This window comes from Pseudonaja textilis, chromosome Z (assembly GCF_049901715.1).
Source record: "Pseudonaja textilis isolate UNSWEBS1 chromosome Z, rPseTex1.2, whole genome shotgun sequence".
NCBI lineage: Eukaryota > Metazoa > Chordata > Lepidosauria > Squamata > Elapidae > Pseudonaja > Pseudonaja textilis.
This window is the reverse complement of record NC_142008.1, coordinates 125,092,893-125,112,423: the sequence shown is the minus strand read 5'-3', so window position 1 is coordinate 125,112,423 and position 19,531 is coordinate 125,092,893. Positions and strand designations below refer to the sequence as shown.

General features: G+C 48.0%; 1 protein-coding gene across 1 annotated transcript in view; it reads right to left on the bottom strand.

Annotated features, from left to right (window-relative positions):
- Window positions 1-13,191, bottom strand: part of LOC113452970 (disks large homolog 4-like) — a 46,569-nt gene extending 33,378 nt beyond the window's left edge. Inside the window, 1 exon segment of the mRNA XM_087916429.1 lies at window positions 13,076-13,191. Within this exon segment, the coding sequence (XP_087772555.1) occupies window positions 13,076-13,165 (90 nt within the window). The 5' untranslated portion in view covers window positions 13,166-13,191.
- Between the last annotated feature and the right edge of the window lie 6,340 nt (window positions 13,192-19,531).

Here is a 19,531-nt window from a genome sequence, read left to right as displayed (position 1 = left end):
CCTTAGGCACGAAAGCCAGCTGGGTGACTTTGGGCCAATCTCCAGGAGGATGGGAGTTCTAGTCCCGCCTTAGGCACGAAAGCCAGCTGGGTGACTTTGGGCCAATCACCAGGAGGATGGGAGTTCTAGTCCTGCCTTACGCATGAAATCCAGCTGAGTGACTTTGGACCAATCACCAGGAGAATGGGAGTTCTAGTCCCGCCTTACATATGAAAACTGACTGGGTGACTTTGGGCCAATCACCGGGAGAATGGGAGTTCTAGTCCCGCCTTAGGCACGAAAGCCAGCTGGGTGACTTTGGGCCAACCACCAGGAGAATGGGAGTTCTAGTCCCGCCTTAGGCATGAAAGCCAGCTGGGTGACTTTGGGCCAATCACCAGGAGAATGGGAGTTCTAGTCCCGCCTTAGGCACGAAAGCCAGCTGGGTGACTTTGGGCCAATCTCCAGGAGGATGGGAGTTCTAGTCCCGCCTTAGGCACGAAAGCCAGCTGGGTGACTTTGGGCCAATCTCCAGGAGGATGGGAGTTCTAGTCCCGCCTTAGGCACGAAAGCCAGCTGGGTGACTTTGGGCCAATCACCTGGAGGATGGGAGTTCTAGTCCCGCCTTAGGCACGAAAGCCAGCTGGGTGACTTTGGGCCAATCTCCAGGAGGATGGGAGTTCTAGTCCCGCCTTAGGCACGAAAGCCAGCTGGGTGACTTTGGGCCAATCACCAGGAGAATGGGAGTTCTAGTCTCGCCATAGCCAAGGAAGCCAGCTGGGTGACCTTCAGCCAATCCTCCGCCCCCACCCCAATCTCTCAGGCCAACCAACCTCACATGGTTGTTGTCGTGGGGAAAATAGGAGGAAGAAAGAGCATTATTTCCTATAATATTAATCACAAGGTATATTTGCTGCCTTGAATTTCTGGTAAAATAATAAGAATGTGATTTTAAAAAGTCCAAAAATAAACCCAAAGTAAACGAACCAGACTTTCTCCTTTTTTTTAACAACTGTTAAAACTCCAACAGCGCCCGCCCCCTCCCCAAATATTTGGGGAACCTTTATTCCCCGTCTACAAAGATTGCAGTTCCCAGGATTCCCAGCCATCGCGGGTGCCAAGAATTCTGGGACTTGAGTTCCTCCCCCGCCCCCAAGGGTGAAAGACTGGGGGGTAAACAATTTAGGGAGGAAACAGACCTGCCCCCCACACAAACATCTTCCCAAGGTCTCCTTTCCTCCCCTAGCACGCCCCACCCTCATTCCAGTTTCATCAGGGGACCTCAGAGGCCATCTAGCCGAGCCCCGAGCTCAGGATAGGATCCAGCGCAGTAACGTCTTCCCCAGTTCAAATGGCCCACCTGCCCCCCGGCCTGGGTTAAAGTCCTGCTTTTGGGGAGGGGGAACGGATGGATGACCCCGAGGAGAACCCCACCCATCTTTGGGCTCAATGGGCCCTGAATCCTTCAAGGGCTCTTACAGGGACTTGGATGGTAGACCCTCTCCCCCTCGCCACCCCCCCAGCCTCTTTTCAACTGGACCCCAAAGGAGTCCACAACACAATCAAGTAAAACTTGGATAAAGCAGGAAGTGGAATGTAAAACATGAATATAAATAACTATTATCGTATTTGTATGTAAATGTGGTAACCTGGAATCATGTTGTCCACTGAAAAGAGCTGGGTTTTTTGTTGCATAATGTGAAAAACTGAAATAAAACTTTTCGGCAGAATCTCATCTGCCATCATCAGGCTTCTGTATTGATGATGATGATGGCAGATGAGATTCTGCCGAAATGTTGCTACAACTTTAAGAGCACAACTATAATGATGTGAATACCATATCTATCTATCTATCTATCTATCTATCTATCTTTCTATCTATCTATCTATCTATCTATCTATCTATCTATCTATCTAATCTATCTATGAATCTATGAATCTATCTATCTATCTATCTATCTATCTATCTATCTATCTATCTATCTATCTATCTATCTATCTATCTATCTATCTAATCTATCTATGAATCTATGAATCTATCTATCTATCTATCTATCTATCTATCTATCTATCTATCTATCTATCTATCTATCTATCTATCATCTATCTAATCTATCTATGAATCTATGAATCTATCTATCTATCTATCTATCTATCTATCTATCTATCTATCTATCTATCTATCTATCTATCTATCTAATCTATTTATTCCAAATCTATCTATCTATCTATCTATCTATCTATCTATCTATCTATCTATCTATCTATCTATCTATCTATCTATCTATCTATCTATCATCTATCTATGAATCTATCTATCATCTATCTATCTATCTATCCATCCATCCATCCATCCCTCTCTCTTTCTCTCTCTCTCTCTCACCGGCTTTTTTTTTTAACTACCTGTTCAGTCGAACCGCTCCAAACCAGTAACATACCATTGCTACTACTCTTCCCACTGAGAACGGAGACCATGCCGTGGGCCGGTGCCAGGTTGGCAGCTTGCAAGTGGGTGGAGGCGTTGTGTAGGAGAGCTTTTGTAGAAATCACACAAGCAGGCATCTCTCTCTATGTGTGTGTGTGTGTATGTCGGTGGGGCAAGGGATTATCTCGGAGGTGTCAGGGGCTTTGGGCCAAGGGGGTACTGGGTGTGAAAGAGAACATAGGAGAGGGCCCGGCGACTGGAAAAGGATTTTGAACATCCGTAAAGGAGATGCTGGCTAAGAGATGGAAGAAATTTAAGGGTAGGAGGGGGTAGGAGGGGTAGGGTAGGGCTGCCATCCCACCTGGAGGGACTCCCAAACTGGGAGGATTATGCCAAGAGGCAGCTGCACTCTGCACATGCAGCCTCTGTCTGGGCTGTTTGGGGAAATGAGGAAGTTGCAACACTCATAGATCCAGAGGGTGCCCTCCAGATTCACCCAAACACTGTAAACCAGGGGTCTCCAAACGTGGCCCCTTTAAGACTGGAGGACTTCAACTCCCAGAATTCCCCAGCCAGCTTCGCTAAGACTTAAACTCTCTCTGCCTGCTTCCTCTCTTGTCATCCCTTTCTCTGCAATCTGCCTGCTTCCTCTCTTGTCATCCCTTTCTCTGCAATCTGCCTGCTTCCTCTCTTGTCATCCCTTTCTCTGCATTCTGCCTGCTTCCTCTCTTGTCATCCCTTCCTCTGCAATCTGCCTTCTGCTTACTCTCTTGTCATCCCTTCCTCTGCAATCTGCCTGCTTTCTCTCTTGTCATCCCTTTCTCTGCAATCTGCCTGCTTACTCTCTTCTCATCCCTTCCTCTGCAATCTGCCTGCTTTGTCTCTTGTCATCCCTTCCTCTGCAATCTGCCTGCTTACTCTCTTCTCATCCCTTCCTCTGCATTCTGCCTGCTTTGTCTCTTCTCATCCCTTCCTCTGCAATCTGCCTGCTTTGTCTCTTCTCATCCCTTCCTCTGCAATCTGCCTGCTTACTCTCTTCTCATCCCTTCCTCTGCAATCTGCCTCCTTTGTCTCTTCTCATCCCTTCCTCTGCAATCTGCCTGCTTACTCTCTTCTCATCCCTTCCTCTGCATTCTGCCTGCTTTCTCTCTTGTCATCCCTTCCTCTGCAATCTGCCTGCTTTCTCTCTTCTCATCCCTTCCTCTGCCATCTGCCTGCTTTCTCTCTTGTCATCCCTTCCTCTGCAATCTGCCTGCATTCTCTCATCATCTCTTCCTCTGCAATCTGCCTGCTTCATCTCTTGTCATCCCTTCCTCTGCAATCTGCCTGCTTACTCTCTTCTCATCCCTTTCTCTGCATTCTGCCTGCTTTCTCTTCTCATCCCTTTCTCTGCATTCTGCCTGCTTTCTCTTCTCATCCCTTTCTCTGCATTCTGCCTGCTTTCTCTCTTCTCATCCCTTCCTCTGCCATCTGCCTTCTTACTCTCTTGTCATCCCTTTCTCTGCAATCTCTCCACTCTAGGGCAGAAGTCTCCAACCTTGGCAACTTTTAAGACTGGTGGAGTTTGACTCCCAGAATTCCCCAGCCACCTTCACCAAGATTTCAACTCTCTCTGCCTGGTTCCTCTCTTGTCATCCCTTCCTCTGCAATCTCTCCACTCTAGGGAGGAGGAGGGAAAAAAGAACAACAGGGATGGTTGAATGGGGAATTCTGGGAGTTGAAGTCCACAAGTCTTAAAGTTGCCAAGGTTGGAGACCTCTGCTGTAAATCCTAATCCTAAATCAATACAGGGCGTCCTGAATTTACAACTGTTCATTCAGCGACTGACGTTATAACGGCACTGGAACAAAACAGCAACTTAACAACCGTTTTTCACTCTTAACAACCATGGCCATGTCACGGGGTCCACGAGGAGGAGGAGGAGCCCGATTTACTGAGCAACCGAATCAACGGCAGGGATTCGCTTCATAGATGCGACGAGAGAGGTTGTAAGGCAGAATAAGCCTAACAGAATAAACCAAGTGGGAAGGGACCCTGTAGGTCATCTAGTCCAATCCCCTGCCTCGCTTAGCAACAGAAATTTGGGCTCAGTTGCGGGTGTAAGTCGAGGACCGCCTGGATTGTTTCGGATATAGTGCGCCCCAAAGAGGACCCTGTGTTGATGTGTTGCCCCAACACACCTTGTGTTAGTCAAGATGTGACACTTCTGGAAAGAAGACCACCCGGAGATAACACTTCCTATTCCTTCCCAGGCTGACCATGCAAGCAGACCTCCCTCAGGACTAGCTGCACCCAAATTTAGTAGTAAATTTGCCCTAAACCTCTCTAATTGGGGGGGAAAAAAACTTGGGCGGGTATACTTTTTTACAGTGTAAATGAATTTAAATGATAACCCTATGCAGATTTTTCACGTATATCATTAAACCAGCCTTGCAGATCCAGAGTAATATGGGATGGAAACTGATCAAGGAGAGAAGCAACTTAGAACTAAGGAGAAATTTCCCGATTCTATTCTGAATAGATTTCTATCCTATCCTATTCTATTCTTCATTCTAATATCTATTCTATTCTACTGTATTGTACTCTATTCCATTCTTTCATTCCATTAACAGATAACAGATAATCAGAGTTGGAAGGGACCTTGTAGGTCATCTAGTCCATTATTCCCTTCCCTTCCCATTTATTTATTTACTGACTGACTGACTGACTGATTTATTTACTTACTTATTTATTTGGTTTGTCAGTAGCTTACAAGATAATAGGTATAAGTAAGAACGTAGTTATGAATACATGAAATCGGTACATATAAGAAAAATAAAAAGAAACAATAGGACAGGGACGGTAGGCGGTAGGGGTGAGGTCAATAGTAGACAGTCTACAGTTAAAGTTTTTGGGGTTTGGGGAAGAAACTACAGAATCAGAATTTCTATTCTATTCTATTCTATTCTATTCTATTCTATTCTATTCCTATTCCTATTTCTATTCCTGTATTTCTCTCTTCTCTTCTATATTCTGTTCTGTTCTGTTCTATTTATTCCATATTAATTCTATTCTATTCTACTGTATATTCTACTCTACTCTACTATATTCTATTCTAATTTCTATTCCTGTATTTCTCTTCTCTTCTTTATTCTATTCTATTCCTATTTCTATTCCTGTATTTCTCTTCTCTTTTTTTCTCTTCTCTTCTCTATTCTATTCTTTCTATTCTTGTATTTCTCTTCTCTTCTCCTATTCTATTCTATTCTTATTTCTAGTCCTGTATTTCTCTTCTCTTCTCTTCTCTTCTCTTCTCTTCTCTGTTCTATTCTATTCTATTCTATTCTATTCTATTCTATTCTATGAAGCAAAGGATAGAAACTAATCAAGGAGAGAAGCAACTTAGAATTAAGGAGAAATTTCCTAACCGTTAGAATAATTAATTTGTGGAGCAACTTGCCCTCAGAAGTTGTGGATGCTCCAACACTTATCCAAAAAGATGTTGGATAGCCGTTTGTCTGAAGTGGTTGGTGTAGGGTTTCCTGCCTAGGCAGGGGGTTGGACTAGAAGACCTCCAAGGGCCCTTCCAACTCTGTGATTCTATTCTAAGTTGCTGGGCTAGTTCCTTTTTTACTCAGCAGACCAAAGTGGCCGGAACAAGCCAGGAAACGTGGTCTAGGTAACCACGCAAACATGTCCAAACAACACCCACCCACCCACCCACAGCAGTCAGGTGTCTCGCACACACCCAACAACCACCGCACAACTCCCAAAATTAGAACAATTAATCCGTGAAACAACTTGCCTCCAGAAGTGGTGAATGCTTCCAACACTGGAAGTTTTTAAGAAGAGACTGGATAGGCACTGGTCTGAAGCGGTACAGTAGTATAATCCTAACTGAGTAGGGGTTGGACTAGAAGACCTCCAAGGTCCCTTCCAACTCTATGATTCTGTTCTGTTCTATTCTATTCTATTTTTAATTCTATTCTTATTTCTATTCTATTCTTATTCCTATTCTATTCTTAATTCTATTCTATACTCTACTCTTTTTTTAAAGTAATGTTTATTGAAAGTTTAAAAAAAAGAATATATTTTTTAAAAAAGAGAAACATGTTCTCACATTTTTGCAACGTTTTCATCTTTTATTTATTTTATATATTTGATTTGTCAATTGTTTACAAGATAATAAGTATAAGTGTATACATAGTTATGAATACATGAAATGGGTACATATAAGAAAAATAAAAGAAAAATAAAAAATAAACAATAGGACAGGGACGGGGTGGTATAAGTAAAAACGTAGTTATGAATACATGAAATGGACACATATAAGAAAAATAAAAATATAAGAGAAACCATAGGACAGGGACGGCAGGCACGCTGATGTGCTTATGCACGGCCCCCTACAGACCTCTTTGGAAAGGGGTGAGGTCAATAGTAGACAGTCTAAGGTTAAAAGTTTTTGGGGTTTGGGGAAGAAACCACAGAGTCAGGTAGAGAGTCCAGACATTGGCCGCTCTGTTATTGCTGAAGTCGTATTTCCTGCAATCAAGTTTGGTGCGGTTTACCTTGAGTGTGTATCTATGGTGTGCTATTGTGTTGTTATGGTTGAAGCTGAAGTATTCATTGACAGGCAGGACCTTGCAGTGTATGATTTTATATACTATGCTTAAATCAGACCGAAGACGGCGTAATTCAAGGTTTTCTAGTTCTAGAATCTTAATCCTATTCTATTCTTAATTCTATTCTATTCTATTCTATTCTATTCTATTCTATTCTATTCTATTCTATTCTATTCTATTCCATTCCATTCCATTCCATTCCATTCTAATATTCCAGTGCAGAAATATTACTCTATTTTCTATGTTTCTTTAAAAAAAAAAACAGCTTTAAAAAAACAACCACCACCAAAATTCCTTCCCTTTAGAAAATTAGAACGTCCAAGAAAGGCGAGCGGAAGCACCTACGGTATCTTTGTAAAGCAACCGTTGTTCGTTTTTAACAATTTTAATTGTGGTTTAGCATTTTCTTTTTGGTTTAGTTTCGTTCTGTCTCCGTTCAATTTTTTTCCCCTCCATCCCTTTTGGATTTTAACCTTTCCAGTGAAATAAAACGAAATTTGATAAAAGGATAGCCCCTGAGATGCTAGATTTCTACTTGCAAGTACGACCAACGTATGGACACCGCACCTTTCCAAAAATCACAGGTGAGATTTTTTTTTTGGGGGCGCAACGATCCCCCTTTAAATACTTAATTCTCTAACCCAGGGGGTCTCCAAACTTGGCAACTTTTAAGACCCGTGAGACGGAGTTAATGTTCGATTCGGAACCGAATCCCTTTTTAGAGAGAGGGAGTGGGAAACAGGTGAGCAAACCTGGCCAGCAGGTGTGTGTCCCGGTAGGGTGGCCGAGAAGAGAGCACCCTCTGCATGTGGTCAGAGGCCTTGGGGATATTTTCCCCAGGACGGAGACCGGAAAAGGTAGGGAAGAAAGAGAAGGCTAGGGACGCCTCAGGAATGGGGGGAGGGAATGGGGAGGAGAGAGGGGGACAGGTAAATGTGCTGGGGAGAGGGCCACTCAAGCCCCCCCCCATCCTCCCCCACCCGTGTTGGTGGTGGGTGGCAGTGCCTCGATTACAGGATTGCTTTCTGCTGGGTTTGTCTGGTGTCAACCCCTGCTTATCTGGAGCACGGAGAAGGAATCCTGAAATTGATTTTTTTTTTATCTTTCTTTCTCTCCTCTCTCTCTTTCTTTCTTTCTCTCCTCTCTCCATCTCCTCTCCTCCTTCCTTTCTGTCTCTCTTTCTCTCCTCTCATTCCTCTCTCTTTCTCTCTTTCTCCTCTCCTCTCTTTCCTTTCCTTCCTCTTTCTCTCCCTCCTTCCTCTCTCTCTTCTCTCCCTCCATCTCCTCTCCTCCTTCCTTTCTCTTTCTCTCCTCTCGTTCTTCTCTCTCTCTCCTCTCCTTCCTCTCTTTCTCTCTCTCTTCTCTCTTTCCATCTCCTCTCCTTCCTTCCTTTCTCTCTTTATCTCTTCTCGTCCTTCTCTTTCTCTCCTCTCGTTCCTCTCTCTCTCCTCTCTTTCTCTCTCTCTTCTCTCTTTCCATCTCTTCTCCTTCCTTCCTTTCTCTCTTTATCTCTTCTCGTCCTTCTCTTTCTCTCTCCTCTTTCCTCTCTCTCCATCTCCTCTCCTCCTTCCTTTCTGTCTCTTTCTCTCTCTCTCCTCTTGTTCCCCCTCTCCTTCCTCTCCTTTTCTCTCTCTCTTCTCTTTCCATCTCCTCTCCTTCCTTCCTGTCTCTCTTTATCTCTCTTCTCGTTCTTCTCTTTCTCTCCTCTCTCTTTCCTCTCTCTCCATCTCCTCTCCTCCTTCCTTTCTGTCTCTTTCTCTCTCTCTCCTCTTGTTCCCCCCTCTCCTTCCTCTCTTTTTCTCTCTCTCTTCTCTCTTTCCATCTCCTCTCCTTCCTTCCTGTCTCTCTTTCTCACTCTCTTCTTGTTCCTTTCTTTCTCTCCTCTCTCTCTTTCCTCTCTCTCCCTTTCCTCTCCTCCTTCCTTTCTGTCTCTTTCTCTCTCTCTCTCTCTCCTCTCGTTCCTCCTCCACTCTCTCCTCTCCTTCCTTTCTCTCTCTCTCTCTCTCTCCATCTCCTCCCCTTCCTTCCTATTTCTCTCTCTCTCCTGGGGACAGAATCCATTTTTGACACGGGCCTCGCACACGCAACCCACTTTCCCTTTCAGAAAAGAGCACGGGGCCTGGGAGGTCATTACAGTCTCCTGCCAGGAAGTTGGGGGTAGTGCAGCCGAGGAATTATCTGGAACGGCTAATGAGGCTGCATCTTTCTGGGTTGGAAACTCCAGGAGTTGCAGTTTGGCATATTCGCGCACACACACACACACACACACACACACACACACACACACAGAGAGAACCCCCAAAACAGCCATGCCTATGCATTTTGTTCTTCTTCTACCCTAAAGCAAGAGAGGTTGCAGAGGAAGGGATGACAAGAGAGTAAGCGGGCCCACAATGGCCGTACCTGAACGCCTTTGGCCCAGGGAATTCTGGGAGTTGAAGTCCACCCCTCTTAAAGTCATTGAGGTTGACCATTCTAGAGATCAGTGGTTTGCTCATTACACAGCATCTCTCCCCCCTCCTTCTCCTCCTCCTCTTCCTCTCTCTCTCTCTCTCTCCATCTCCTCACCTTTCCTTCCTCTCTTTTTCTCTCTCCTCTCTCCTTCCTTTCCTCTCCTCTCCTCTCCTTCCTTTCTCTCTTCTTTCTCTCTTCCTCTCTGCTTTCCTTCCTCTCTCTGCTTCTCTTTCTCTCCTCTCCTTCCTTTCTCTCTCTTCCTCTCCTCTCTTTTTCCACTCCTTCCTCTTCCTCTCCTCCCTTTCTCTTTCTTTTTGTATCCTCTCTTTCTCCTCTCCTTCCTCTCTCTCTTCCTCTCCTCTCTTTTTCCACTCCTTCCTCTCTCTTCCTCTCCTTTCCTTCCTGTCTCTCTTCTTCCTCTCTCTTTCTTTCTTTCTTTCCTTCCTCTCTCTGCTTCTCTTTCTCTCTCTTCCTCTCCTCTTTTCCACTCCTTCCTCTCTCTTCCTCTCTCCTCTCCTTCCTCTCTCTTCCTCTCTCTTCCTCTCTACTTTCCTTCCTCTCACTGCTTCTCTTCCTCTCCCCTCTTTTTCCACTCGTTCCTCTCTCTTCCTCTCTCCTCTCCTTCCTTTCTCTCTCTCTCTCTCTCTCCTCTCTCCCTCCCTCCTCCTTCTCTCTCGCTCTCCATCATCTTCATCACAGGAGCAGCTGCCAATCAAGGCAGCATCCCAGCTGGATGGGCAATTCCTCCTCCTCCTCCTCCTCCTCCTCGACCCCCCACCAAATCAGACCTTCTGCACTTTGTCCCTGGAGAAGGGGAAAAAACCCCATCAAAACCACGGAGGGATGGGGGAAGTTTAGAAGGAAGTCTGGGGGTGCACTGACCCCACACCAAGCCAGCTCTCACAACACGTGAAAGCAGAGAGGCCCTTTTTGGGACCCAGCCCCCAAAAAAATCCCATCCTCGCCCCACAGCCTCTGCATTAATTCCTCCCCCAATCTCGCTCACCTCGCCAAGCTATGCAGCAATTTAAAAAAAAAAAAAAATTGAAAAAATAAAAGAGAATAAAAACAGCACCGACATCTTTGCATCTTCTAAGCAACCTTTTTCCTCCCTCTTTTTTTTTTTTTGGGGAGGACCTGGGGGAGGGGGACGGAGAAAAAGGGATGGAGAGCCGGGGGTGGTGGAAACTGAGGCAGAGAGGCCCCGAAAGTGATTTCCTTCTCCCCCCTCACCATCTTCCTTAAAAAAGGTGAAAACGGGGGAGGAAAAATGTTGCGAAATGTTCCTTGCCTTGCTCCGCCCCCGCCCCCCTCCCACCCCCCCCGCAGGCCACTTTCTGGGCAGGAAAAAACAAAATTGCCCCAAATCCTGTGTTTTGCAAGACACCCCCCACTCTCCTATTCTCTCTTTCTTTCTTTCTTTCTCTCCCTCCCTCTTTCTCTTTCCCCCGCTCCTTTTCTCTCCTCCTCTTTGTTTCTCTTTCTCTCTCTCTCTTTCCCCCCCCTCTTCTCTCCCCCTCTCTTTTCTCTTTCTTTTCCACCTCCCCTCTTCTCTCTCCTCTCCTCTCTCTTTCCCCCTCCCCTCTTCTCTCCCCCCTCTTTTTCTCTTTCTTTTTCCACCTCCCCTCTTCTCTCTCCTCCTCTCTCTTTCCCCGCTCCTTTTCTCTCCTCCTCTCTCTTTTCTCTTTCTCTCTCTCTCTTTCCCCCTCCCTCTTCTCTCCCCCTCTCTTTTTCTCTTTCTTTCCACCTCCCTCTTCTCTCTCCCTCCCTCTCTCTTTCCCCCTCTCCTCTTCTCTCCCCCCTCTCTTTTTCTCTTTCTTTTCCCCCTCCCTATTCTCTCTCTCTCTCCCTCCCTTTCTTTCTCTTCCTCTTTCTCTCTTTCCCCCTCCCCTATTCTCTCTCTTTCCTTCTCCTCTTCTCTCACCCTCTCTCTCTTTCTTTTCCCCTCCCCTATTCTCTCTCTCCCTCTCCCCTATTCTACCCCTCTCTTTCTCTTTCTCTCTCTCTCTCCTTCCCCTGTTCTTTCTTTCTCTTTCTCTCCCTCCCTCTCTCTCTTTCCCCTCCCCTATTCTCTCTCTCCCTCTCCCCTATTCTACCCCTCTCTTTCTCTTTCTCTCCCTCCCTCTCTCTCTTTCCCCATCCCCTATTCTCTCTCTCTCTCTTTCCCATTCATAATTCCTGAAGCTTTTGACAGTAGAAACCTGCTGACGCCACCGAGCTTTCTCCAAAAGCTGACGCACTCCACAGACCCCTAACACAAAACAACACACAAACACACACACACGTGTGCGGGTATGTGTGTGTGTGTGCGTGTGCGCGCGGCACGCTATGTGGACGGGTCCGGATAGCCGAAGCGCTAATTCCTCTCCTTTCCCCTTTTCTCCAGCCTTTGCAAATCTCCCTCCCCCTCCTCAAATTAAAACTCGCCACTCTGGGAGGGGGTGGTCTCTCAGTGGTTGCGGGGTCTCCCTAGCCCCCCCCATGCAAATAATGAACGTAGACACCCCGCCCCCAAAAAACCCAACAACAACGCAGCAGCGTCTCTCTGCCAACCCGACAGCCCCCTCCCCGCCTCTGTCAGGTTTTCCGGGGGAGGGGCTGGAGTGGGGAGGGGGCAAACAAGCGGGCCATCTGATGGAGTGGGTGGTGGGCTCTCTTCAGGGGCCAACTTCTGGGGAGGGGACTGGGAATTGTGGGGAGGGGTGAGACCAACCTGACCGGATGGGAAGAAAAGTTGACTAAGCCCACCCACCCCCGTCCCTCTTCCCCCTATGGCGGGGGTCCCATCATTCCCGCCAACTGAGCCATCCTGCCAGAGGTGCCCCCGACCCCGATTGGTTGCTCAAGCCCCCCTCCCCATTGCTCAAGTCACTCCCCCCAGGCCTAAGAGAATGGAGCCCTCCACCCCACCGTCCTTTCCAAAATCTTTCCCTCCCCTGACCTCCGCCATTCTCTCCTCTTTGGCTCCCCCTCCACCTGCACCGCCTCTCACCCCCACCAATTGCTACCCCACCGGATCAGCTCTGCCCCCCCCATGCCCCCCAAATGTAGTCCACTCCCCTCAAAATATTTGCATTGAATCTCAACTTAGCGCACATCTATATATCTCTCTTCTTCTTCCCCCCTTCTTCTTCTTCTTCTTCTTCTTCTTCTCCTTCATCTTTCTTCTTTTCCTCCTTCTCCTTCTCCTTCCTCCCTCTCCTTCTCCTCCTCTCTCTCTCTCCTTCCTTCTTCTTCCCTCTCTCTCCTTCTTCTCTCTTTCTCTCTCCTTCCTTCTTCTTCTCCTCTCTCTCTTCTTCTTCTTCTTCCCCCACCTCTCTCTCGGATGGCTGCAGCAGCTGGGAGGGATGGGCTTTGTAGTCCCAGGCAGCTGGGAGACCAGGCTGAGAGGTGGGGGGCCGTAGAGACGCCCCCATCCTCCCTCCCCCCACCAAATCCAAGCCGTTCTGTGCAACCTCCCCAAAGAAACAAACCTCCCGTACTTTAAAAAAAGAAATCTGCCCAGTTTTTCAACCCTTCTCTTTGCACCACCACCACCCCCAAAAAATTGCAGACCCCCATGCCCCCCCACCACCGTACAGGTGCAACCCCCAATTCCCCCCACCCCCACCCGTACCGTAAGCAAATGCCGTTCCTTCTTCGCCTTCCGGACGTTGCTAAGAAAACGCCGGCCCATTTTCTTGGCATACCAGACCGAGACAAACATGATGTGGCATGCAGCAGGCAAAAATGGGGCGCGCGGGGGTGGGGTGGGGGGACAGAGGAGGACGGACTGGGCAGGCCCCCTCCCTCCCAGTTCCTTAAGAGCAGCTTCAAGACCCACCCACCCACCCACCCAGCCACCCAAGGCCCCAAGCTATGCTGTCTGGATTAGCAGGGGCTCGTTGGCTCGGCGGTCCCAAAGGTGGTTGAGATGCCCCCGGGTGGCATCAGCCTGGAAACTCCTGCGCTTGGGGAGGGGGTGGGGGCAGGGTTGTGCCAATGACGGAGGAGGAGGGGCGCAGCAAGGAAGGCGCTCTAGGCCTCCCTCCGCTCAGCCTCCTCCCCTCAGTGGCAGCCCTTTCCTTCCTTCCTTCCTTCCTTCCTTCCTTCCTTCCTTCCTTCCTTCCTTCCTTCCTCTCTCTCTTTCACTATTTTGTGCTTTCCTCTCTCCCTTTTTCTTTTTCTTTCTTTCTCTCTCCTTCCTTCCTTCTTTCCTTCCTTCCTCTCTCTCTTTCACTATTTTGTGCTTTCCTCTCTCCCTTTTCTTTTTCTTTCTTTCTCTCTCCTTCCTTCCTTCCTTCCTTCCTTCCTTCCTTCCTTCCTTCCTTCCTTCCTTCCTTCCTTCCTTCCTTCCTCTCTCTCTTTCACTATTTTGTGCTTTCCTCTCTCCCTTTTTCTTTTTCTTTCTTTCTCTCTCCTTCCTTCCTTCTTTCCTTCCTTCCTCTCTCTCTTTCACTATTTTGTGCTTTCCTCTCTCCCTTTTTCTTTTTCTTTCTTTCTCTCTCCTTCCTTCCTTCTTTCCTTCTATCTCCCCCTTCCTTCTTTCCTCTCTCGCTACTTTGCTCTTTCACCCTTTTCCCCTTCCTCCTTTTCCTTCCTTCCTTCCTTCCTTCCTTCCTTCCTTCCTTCCTTTCTTTCTTTTTCTTTTTCTCTCTCCTGTCTATCTGCCTTCCTTCTTCCTTTCCTTCCTCCTATCTCCCCCTTCCTTCTTTCCTCTCTCTCTCTTTCACTACTTTGCTCTTTCACTTCCTCCCTCCCTCCATCCCCCTCTCTCTTTCTTTCTTTCTTTTTCTCTCTCCTGTCTATCTGCCTTCCTTCTTCCTTTCCTTCCTCCTATCTCCCCCTTCCTTCTTTCCTCTCTCTCTTTCACTATTTTGCTCTTTCACTTCCTCCCTCCCTCCCTTTCTTTCTTTCTCTCTCTCCTGTCTCTCTGCCTTCCTTCTTTCCTTCCTTTCTATCCCCCTTCTTTCCTCTCTCTCTTTTCACTATTTTACTCTTTCACTCTTTCTTTCTCCCTCTTTTTCTCTCTCTCTCTCCTATCTCTCTCTGCCTCCCTTCCTCCTTTCCTCCTTTCCTTCCTCCCTCCCTCCTTTCCTCCCTCCCTCCCTCCTTTCCTTCCTCCCTCCCTCCTTTCCTCCCTCCCTCCCTTCTTTCCTTCCTCCTTCCTCCTTTCCTGGGCTCCCCAAACTGGCTCTCACCACAGGACCCTGAAAGGACGGGGAGCAACAGCAGAAGGTGAGGGGGCATCAGGAGGGAAGCCAAGGGGGGTGTCCCCTGCTGCCACGGGAGAGCGTCTCCTGGGCACTGGACCCCCCCTTCTGCATCCTTCTGCAATCCCACCGACAGGCTCCTCCCCCCCGTTGCCTTTTCGGAGCAGATGGAGGCCCAGATGGAGGAGGCGCTGAACCCCCCTCCTCCCCATGCCTGCTGGGGCCAAAGAATCAGGAACAAGGGGAGGAAGAAGGGGAGAGGGTCCTTTGTGGGGGGGTGGGGTTCAGGCAGAAAGCAAGGGTCTCTCTCTCTCTCTCTCTCTCTCTCTTTGCCTCCATCTTTCTCTCTCTCTGTGTGTGTTTGTGTGCCTGACTCTTTCTTTCTCTCTTTCTTTCTTTCTCTCTCTCTCTTTCTCCCTCCCCCTCTCTCAATCTCTCTGTCTATCTCTATCTCTCTCTCCCCCCCTCTCTCTCTGTCTCCATCTTTCTCTCTATCTATATCTTTTTCTCTCTTTCTCTCTCTCTGTGTTTGTGTGCCTGACTCTTTCTTTCTTTCTTTCTTTCTTTCTTTCTTTCTTTCTTTCTTTTCTTTCTTTCTTTCTTTCTTTCTTTCTTTCTTTCTTTTTCTTTCTCTCAGTCTGTCTATCTCTATCTCTCTTTCTCTCTTCCTCCCTGTTTCTCCCTCTCTCCCTGTCTCCATCTTTCTATCTATCTTTTTCTCTCTCTTTCTTTCTCTCTCTGTGTGTTTGTGTACCTGACTCTTTCTTTCTCTCTTTCTTTCTTTCTCTCTCTCTCTTTCTCCCTCCCCTCTCTCAATCTCTCTGTCTATCTCTATCTCTCTTTCTCCCCCCTCTCTCTCTGTCTCCATCTTTCTCTCTATCTATATCTTTTTCTCTCTTTTCTCTCTCTGTGTTTGTGTGCCTGACTCTTTCTTTCTTTCTTTCTTTCTTTCTTTCTTTTCTTTCTCTCAGTCTGTCTATCTCTATCTCTCTTTCTCTCTTCCTCCCTGTTTCTCCCTCTCTCCCTGTCTCCATCTTTCTATCTTTTTCTCTCTTTCTTTCTCTCTCTGTGTGTTTGTGTGCCTGACTCTTTCTTTCTCTCTTTCTTTCTTTCTTTCTTTCTTTCTTTCTTTCTTTCTTTCTTTCTTTCTTTCTTTCTTTCTTTTTCTTTCTCTCAGTCTGTCTATCTCTATCTCTCTTTCTCTCTTCCTCCCTGTTTCTCCCTCTCTCCCTGTCTCCATCTTTCTATCTATCTTTTTCTCTCTTTCTTTCTCTCTCTGTGTGTTTGTGTGCCTGACTCTTTCTTTCTCTCTTTCTTTCTTTCTTTCTTTCTTTCTTTCTTTCTTTCTTTCTTTCTTTCTTTCTTTCTTTCTTTTCTTTCTCTCAGTCTGTCTATCTCTATCTCTCTTTCTCTCTTCCTCCCTGTTTCTCCCTCTCTCCCCTGTCTCCATCTTTCTATCTATCTTTTTCTCTCTTTCTTTCTCTCTCTGTGTGTTTGTGTGCCTGACTTTCTTTCTTTCTTTCTTTTTCTTTCTTTTTCTTTCTTTCTTTCTTTCTTTCTTTCTTTCTTTCTTTCTTTCTTTCTTTCTTTCTTTCTTTCTTTCTTTCTTTTCTTTCTTTCTTTTTCTTTCTTTCTTTCTCTTTCTTTCTCTCTGTCTTTCTCCCTCCATCTCCTTCCCCCTCTCTCAAGTCTCTCTGTCTAGCTCTATCTCTCTTTCTCTTTCTCCCTCTGTTTCTCCCTCTCCCCCTCTCTCTGTCTCCATCTTTCTCTCTATCTATATCTTTTTCTCTCTTTCTCTCTTCGTGTTTGTGTGCCTCTGTCTTTCTTTCTCTCACTCTATATCTCTGTCTCTTTCTTTATCCCTCTCCCCCCTTCTCTCTTTGCCTCCATCTTTCTCTCTCTCTATATATATATATTTCTCTCTTTCTCTGTGTTTGTGTGCCTGACTCTTTCTTTCTTTCTTTCTCTCTCTCTCTCTGTCTTTTTCTCCCTTCCTCTCCGTCCCCCTCTCTCAATCTCTCTGTCTATCTCTATCTCTCTTTGTCTCTCTCTCTCTCGTTCTCTTTCTCCCTCTCCCTCTCTTTATATCTTTCTTTCTCTCTGTGTGTGTTTGTATGCCTGACTTTTTCTTTCTTTCTTTCTTTCTTTCTTTCTTTCTTTCTTTCTTTCTTTCTTTCTTTCTTTCTTTCTTTCTTCTTTCTTTCTTTCTTTCATTCTCTCTCTCTCTCTGTCTTTCTCCCTCCCTCTCCGTCCCTCTCTCTCAATCTCTCTGTCTACCTCTCTCTCTGTCTCCCTTTCTCCCTCTCCTCTCTCTCTCTCTCTCTCTCTCTCTCTCCGTCTCCCTCTCTGTCTCCCTCTACCTTTCTCTCTCTGTGTCTACCTCTCTTTCTCTCTCCCTCTCTCTCCCTCTTTCTCCCTCTCTTTGTCTCCCTCTTTTTCTCCGTCTCCCTCTCCCCCCCTGTCTCCCTCTCTTTCTCCCTCCTCTCCCTCCCTCTCTCTCTGTCTCCCTCTTTCTCCCCCTCCCTCTCTCTCTCCCTCTTTGTCTCCCTCTCTTTCTACCTCTCTTTCTCCCCCCCTCTCTCTGTCTCCCTCTCTTTCTCTGTCTCCCTCTCTCTCTCTCTCTCTCTGTCTCCCTCTCTTTCTCCGTCTCCTCTCTCTCTCTCTCTGTCTCCCTCTCTCTCTCCCTCTCTCTCCATCTCCCTCTTTCTCCCTCCCTCCCTCTTTCTCCCTCTCTCTCTCTCTTTGTCTCCCTCTTTCTGCCTCTCTTTCTCCCCCCTCTGTCTCCCTCTCTTTCTCCGTCTCCCTCTCTCTCTCTCTCTCTCTGTCTCCCTCTCTTTCTCCGTCTCCCTCTCTCTCTCTCTCTGTCTCCCTCTCTTTCTCCGTCTCCCTCTTTCTCTCCCTCTCTCTCCATCTCCCTCTTTCTCCCTCCCTCCCTCTTTCTCCTTCTCTCTCTCCCTCTTTGTCTCCCTCTCTTTCTACCTCTCTTTCTCCCCCCTCTGTCTCCCTCTCTTTCTCCGTCTCCTCTCTCTCTCTCTCTCTGTCTCCCTCTTTCTCCGTCTCCTCTCTCTCTCTCTCTCTGTCTCCCACTCTCTATCCGTCTCTCTCCCTCTCCCTCTTTCTCCCTCCCTCCTTCTCCTCTCTCTCTCTCCCTCTTTGTCTCCCTCTCTTTCTACCTCTCTTTCTCCCCCTCTCTCTGTCTCCCTCTCTTTCTCCGTCTCCCCCTCTCTCTCTCTCTCTGTCTCCCTCTCTTTCTCCGTCTCCCTCTCTCTCTCTCTCTGTCTCCCTCTCTGTCTCCCTCTCTCCATCTCCCTCTTTCTCCCTCCTCCCTCTTTCTCCCTCTCTCTCTCCCTCTTTGTCTCCCTCTCTTTCTACCTCTCTTTCTCCCCCTCTCTCTGTCTCCCTCTTTTTCTCCGTCTCCCTCTCTCTCTCTCTCTCTCTGTCTCCCACTCTCTCTCCGTCTCTCTCCCTCTCCCTCTTTCTCCCTCCCTCCTTCTCCCTCTCTCTCTCCCTCTTTGTCTCCCTCTCTTTCTACCTCTCTTTCTCCCCCTCTCTCTGTCTCCCTCTTTTTCTCCATCTCCCTCTCCCTCTCTCTCTGTCTCCCTCTCTTTCTCCGTTTCCCTCTCTCTCTCTCTCTGTCTCCCACTCTCTCTCCGTCTCTCTCCCTCTCCCTCTTTCTCCCTCCCTCCTTCTCCCTCTCTCTCTCCCTCTTTGTCTCCCTCTCTTTCTACCTCTCTTTCTCCCCCCTGTCTCCCTCTCTTTCTCCGTCTCCCTCTCTCTCTCTCTCTGTCTCCCTCTCTTTCTCCGTCTCCCCTCTCTCTCTCTCTCTCTGTCTCCCACTCTCTCTCCGTCTCTCTCCCTCTCCCTCTTTCTCCCTCCCTCCTTCTCCCCTCTCTCTCCCTCTTTGTCTCCCTCTCTCTCTCCCTCTTTGTCTCCCTCTTTTTCTACCTCTCTTTCCCCCCCTCTCTGTCTCCCTCTCTTTCTCCGTCTCCCCTCTCTCCCTCTCTCTCTCCCTCTCTCTCCATCTCCCTCTTTCTCCCTCCCTCCCTCTTTCTCCCTCTCTCTCTCCCTCTTTGTCTCCCTCTCTTTCTACCTCTCTTTCTCCCCCCTCTCTCTGTCTCCCTCTTTTCTCCATCTCCCTCTCTCTCTCTCTCTCTCTGTCTCCCACTCTCTCCGTCTCTCTCCCTCTCCCTCTTTCTCCCTCCCTCCTTCTCCCTCTCTCTCTCCCTCTTTGTCTCCCTCTCTTTCTACCTCTCTTTCTCCCCCCCTCTCTCTGTCTCCCTCTCTCTCCCTCTCCCTGTTTCTCCCTCCCTCTTTCTCCCTCTCTCTCTCCCTCTCTTTCTCCCTCTCTTTCTCCCCCCCCTCTCCGTCTCCCTCTCTTTCCTCGCCCCAACACTGGGCATTCAGAGTCTTTCTCACCCCCACCCCATCCCGGTGGGTGGGGGGCCGCGCGCTAACGGACCAAAACTGGCGGTTTAAAGAGCCGCCCCCTCCCCAATCGGGAGAGTCTCTTTTCATTGGGCAGGGAAGGAGGAGAGGAAAGCATTTGGGGGGAGGCGCTGTCTGAGCTTCCGGTGGGGGTCTGGGGGAGAGAAAAGCAGGAACAAGGGGTCTCGGCCTTGCGGGGGTTGGAAGGCGAGGACGAAGGAGATCTGGGTCTGGGGGCTCTTCGAAAGCGAGGGCCCGGAAAAGAGGCAAAGGAAAGGGGAAGGGGCTTTGCAGGTGGGCTGAAAAGATGGAGCACAGGTGGACCCCCTCCCCTGACACCCCCCTCCCTCACCATTACCTGCCCACGAAAGGTGGAGGTCTTCAAGGGGGCGGGAGGGAAGAACGGGGTGCGTCTCCTCGGGCATCCGAGCCCCAATCCAGCTGGACCGGGAACA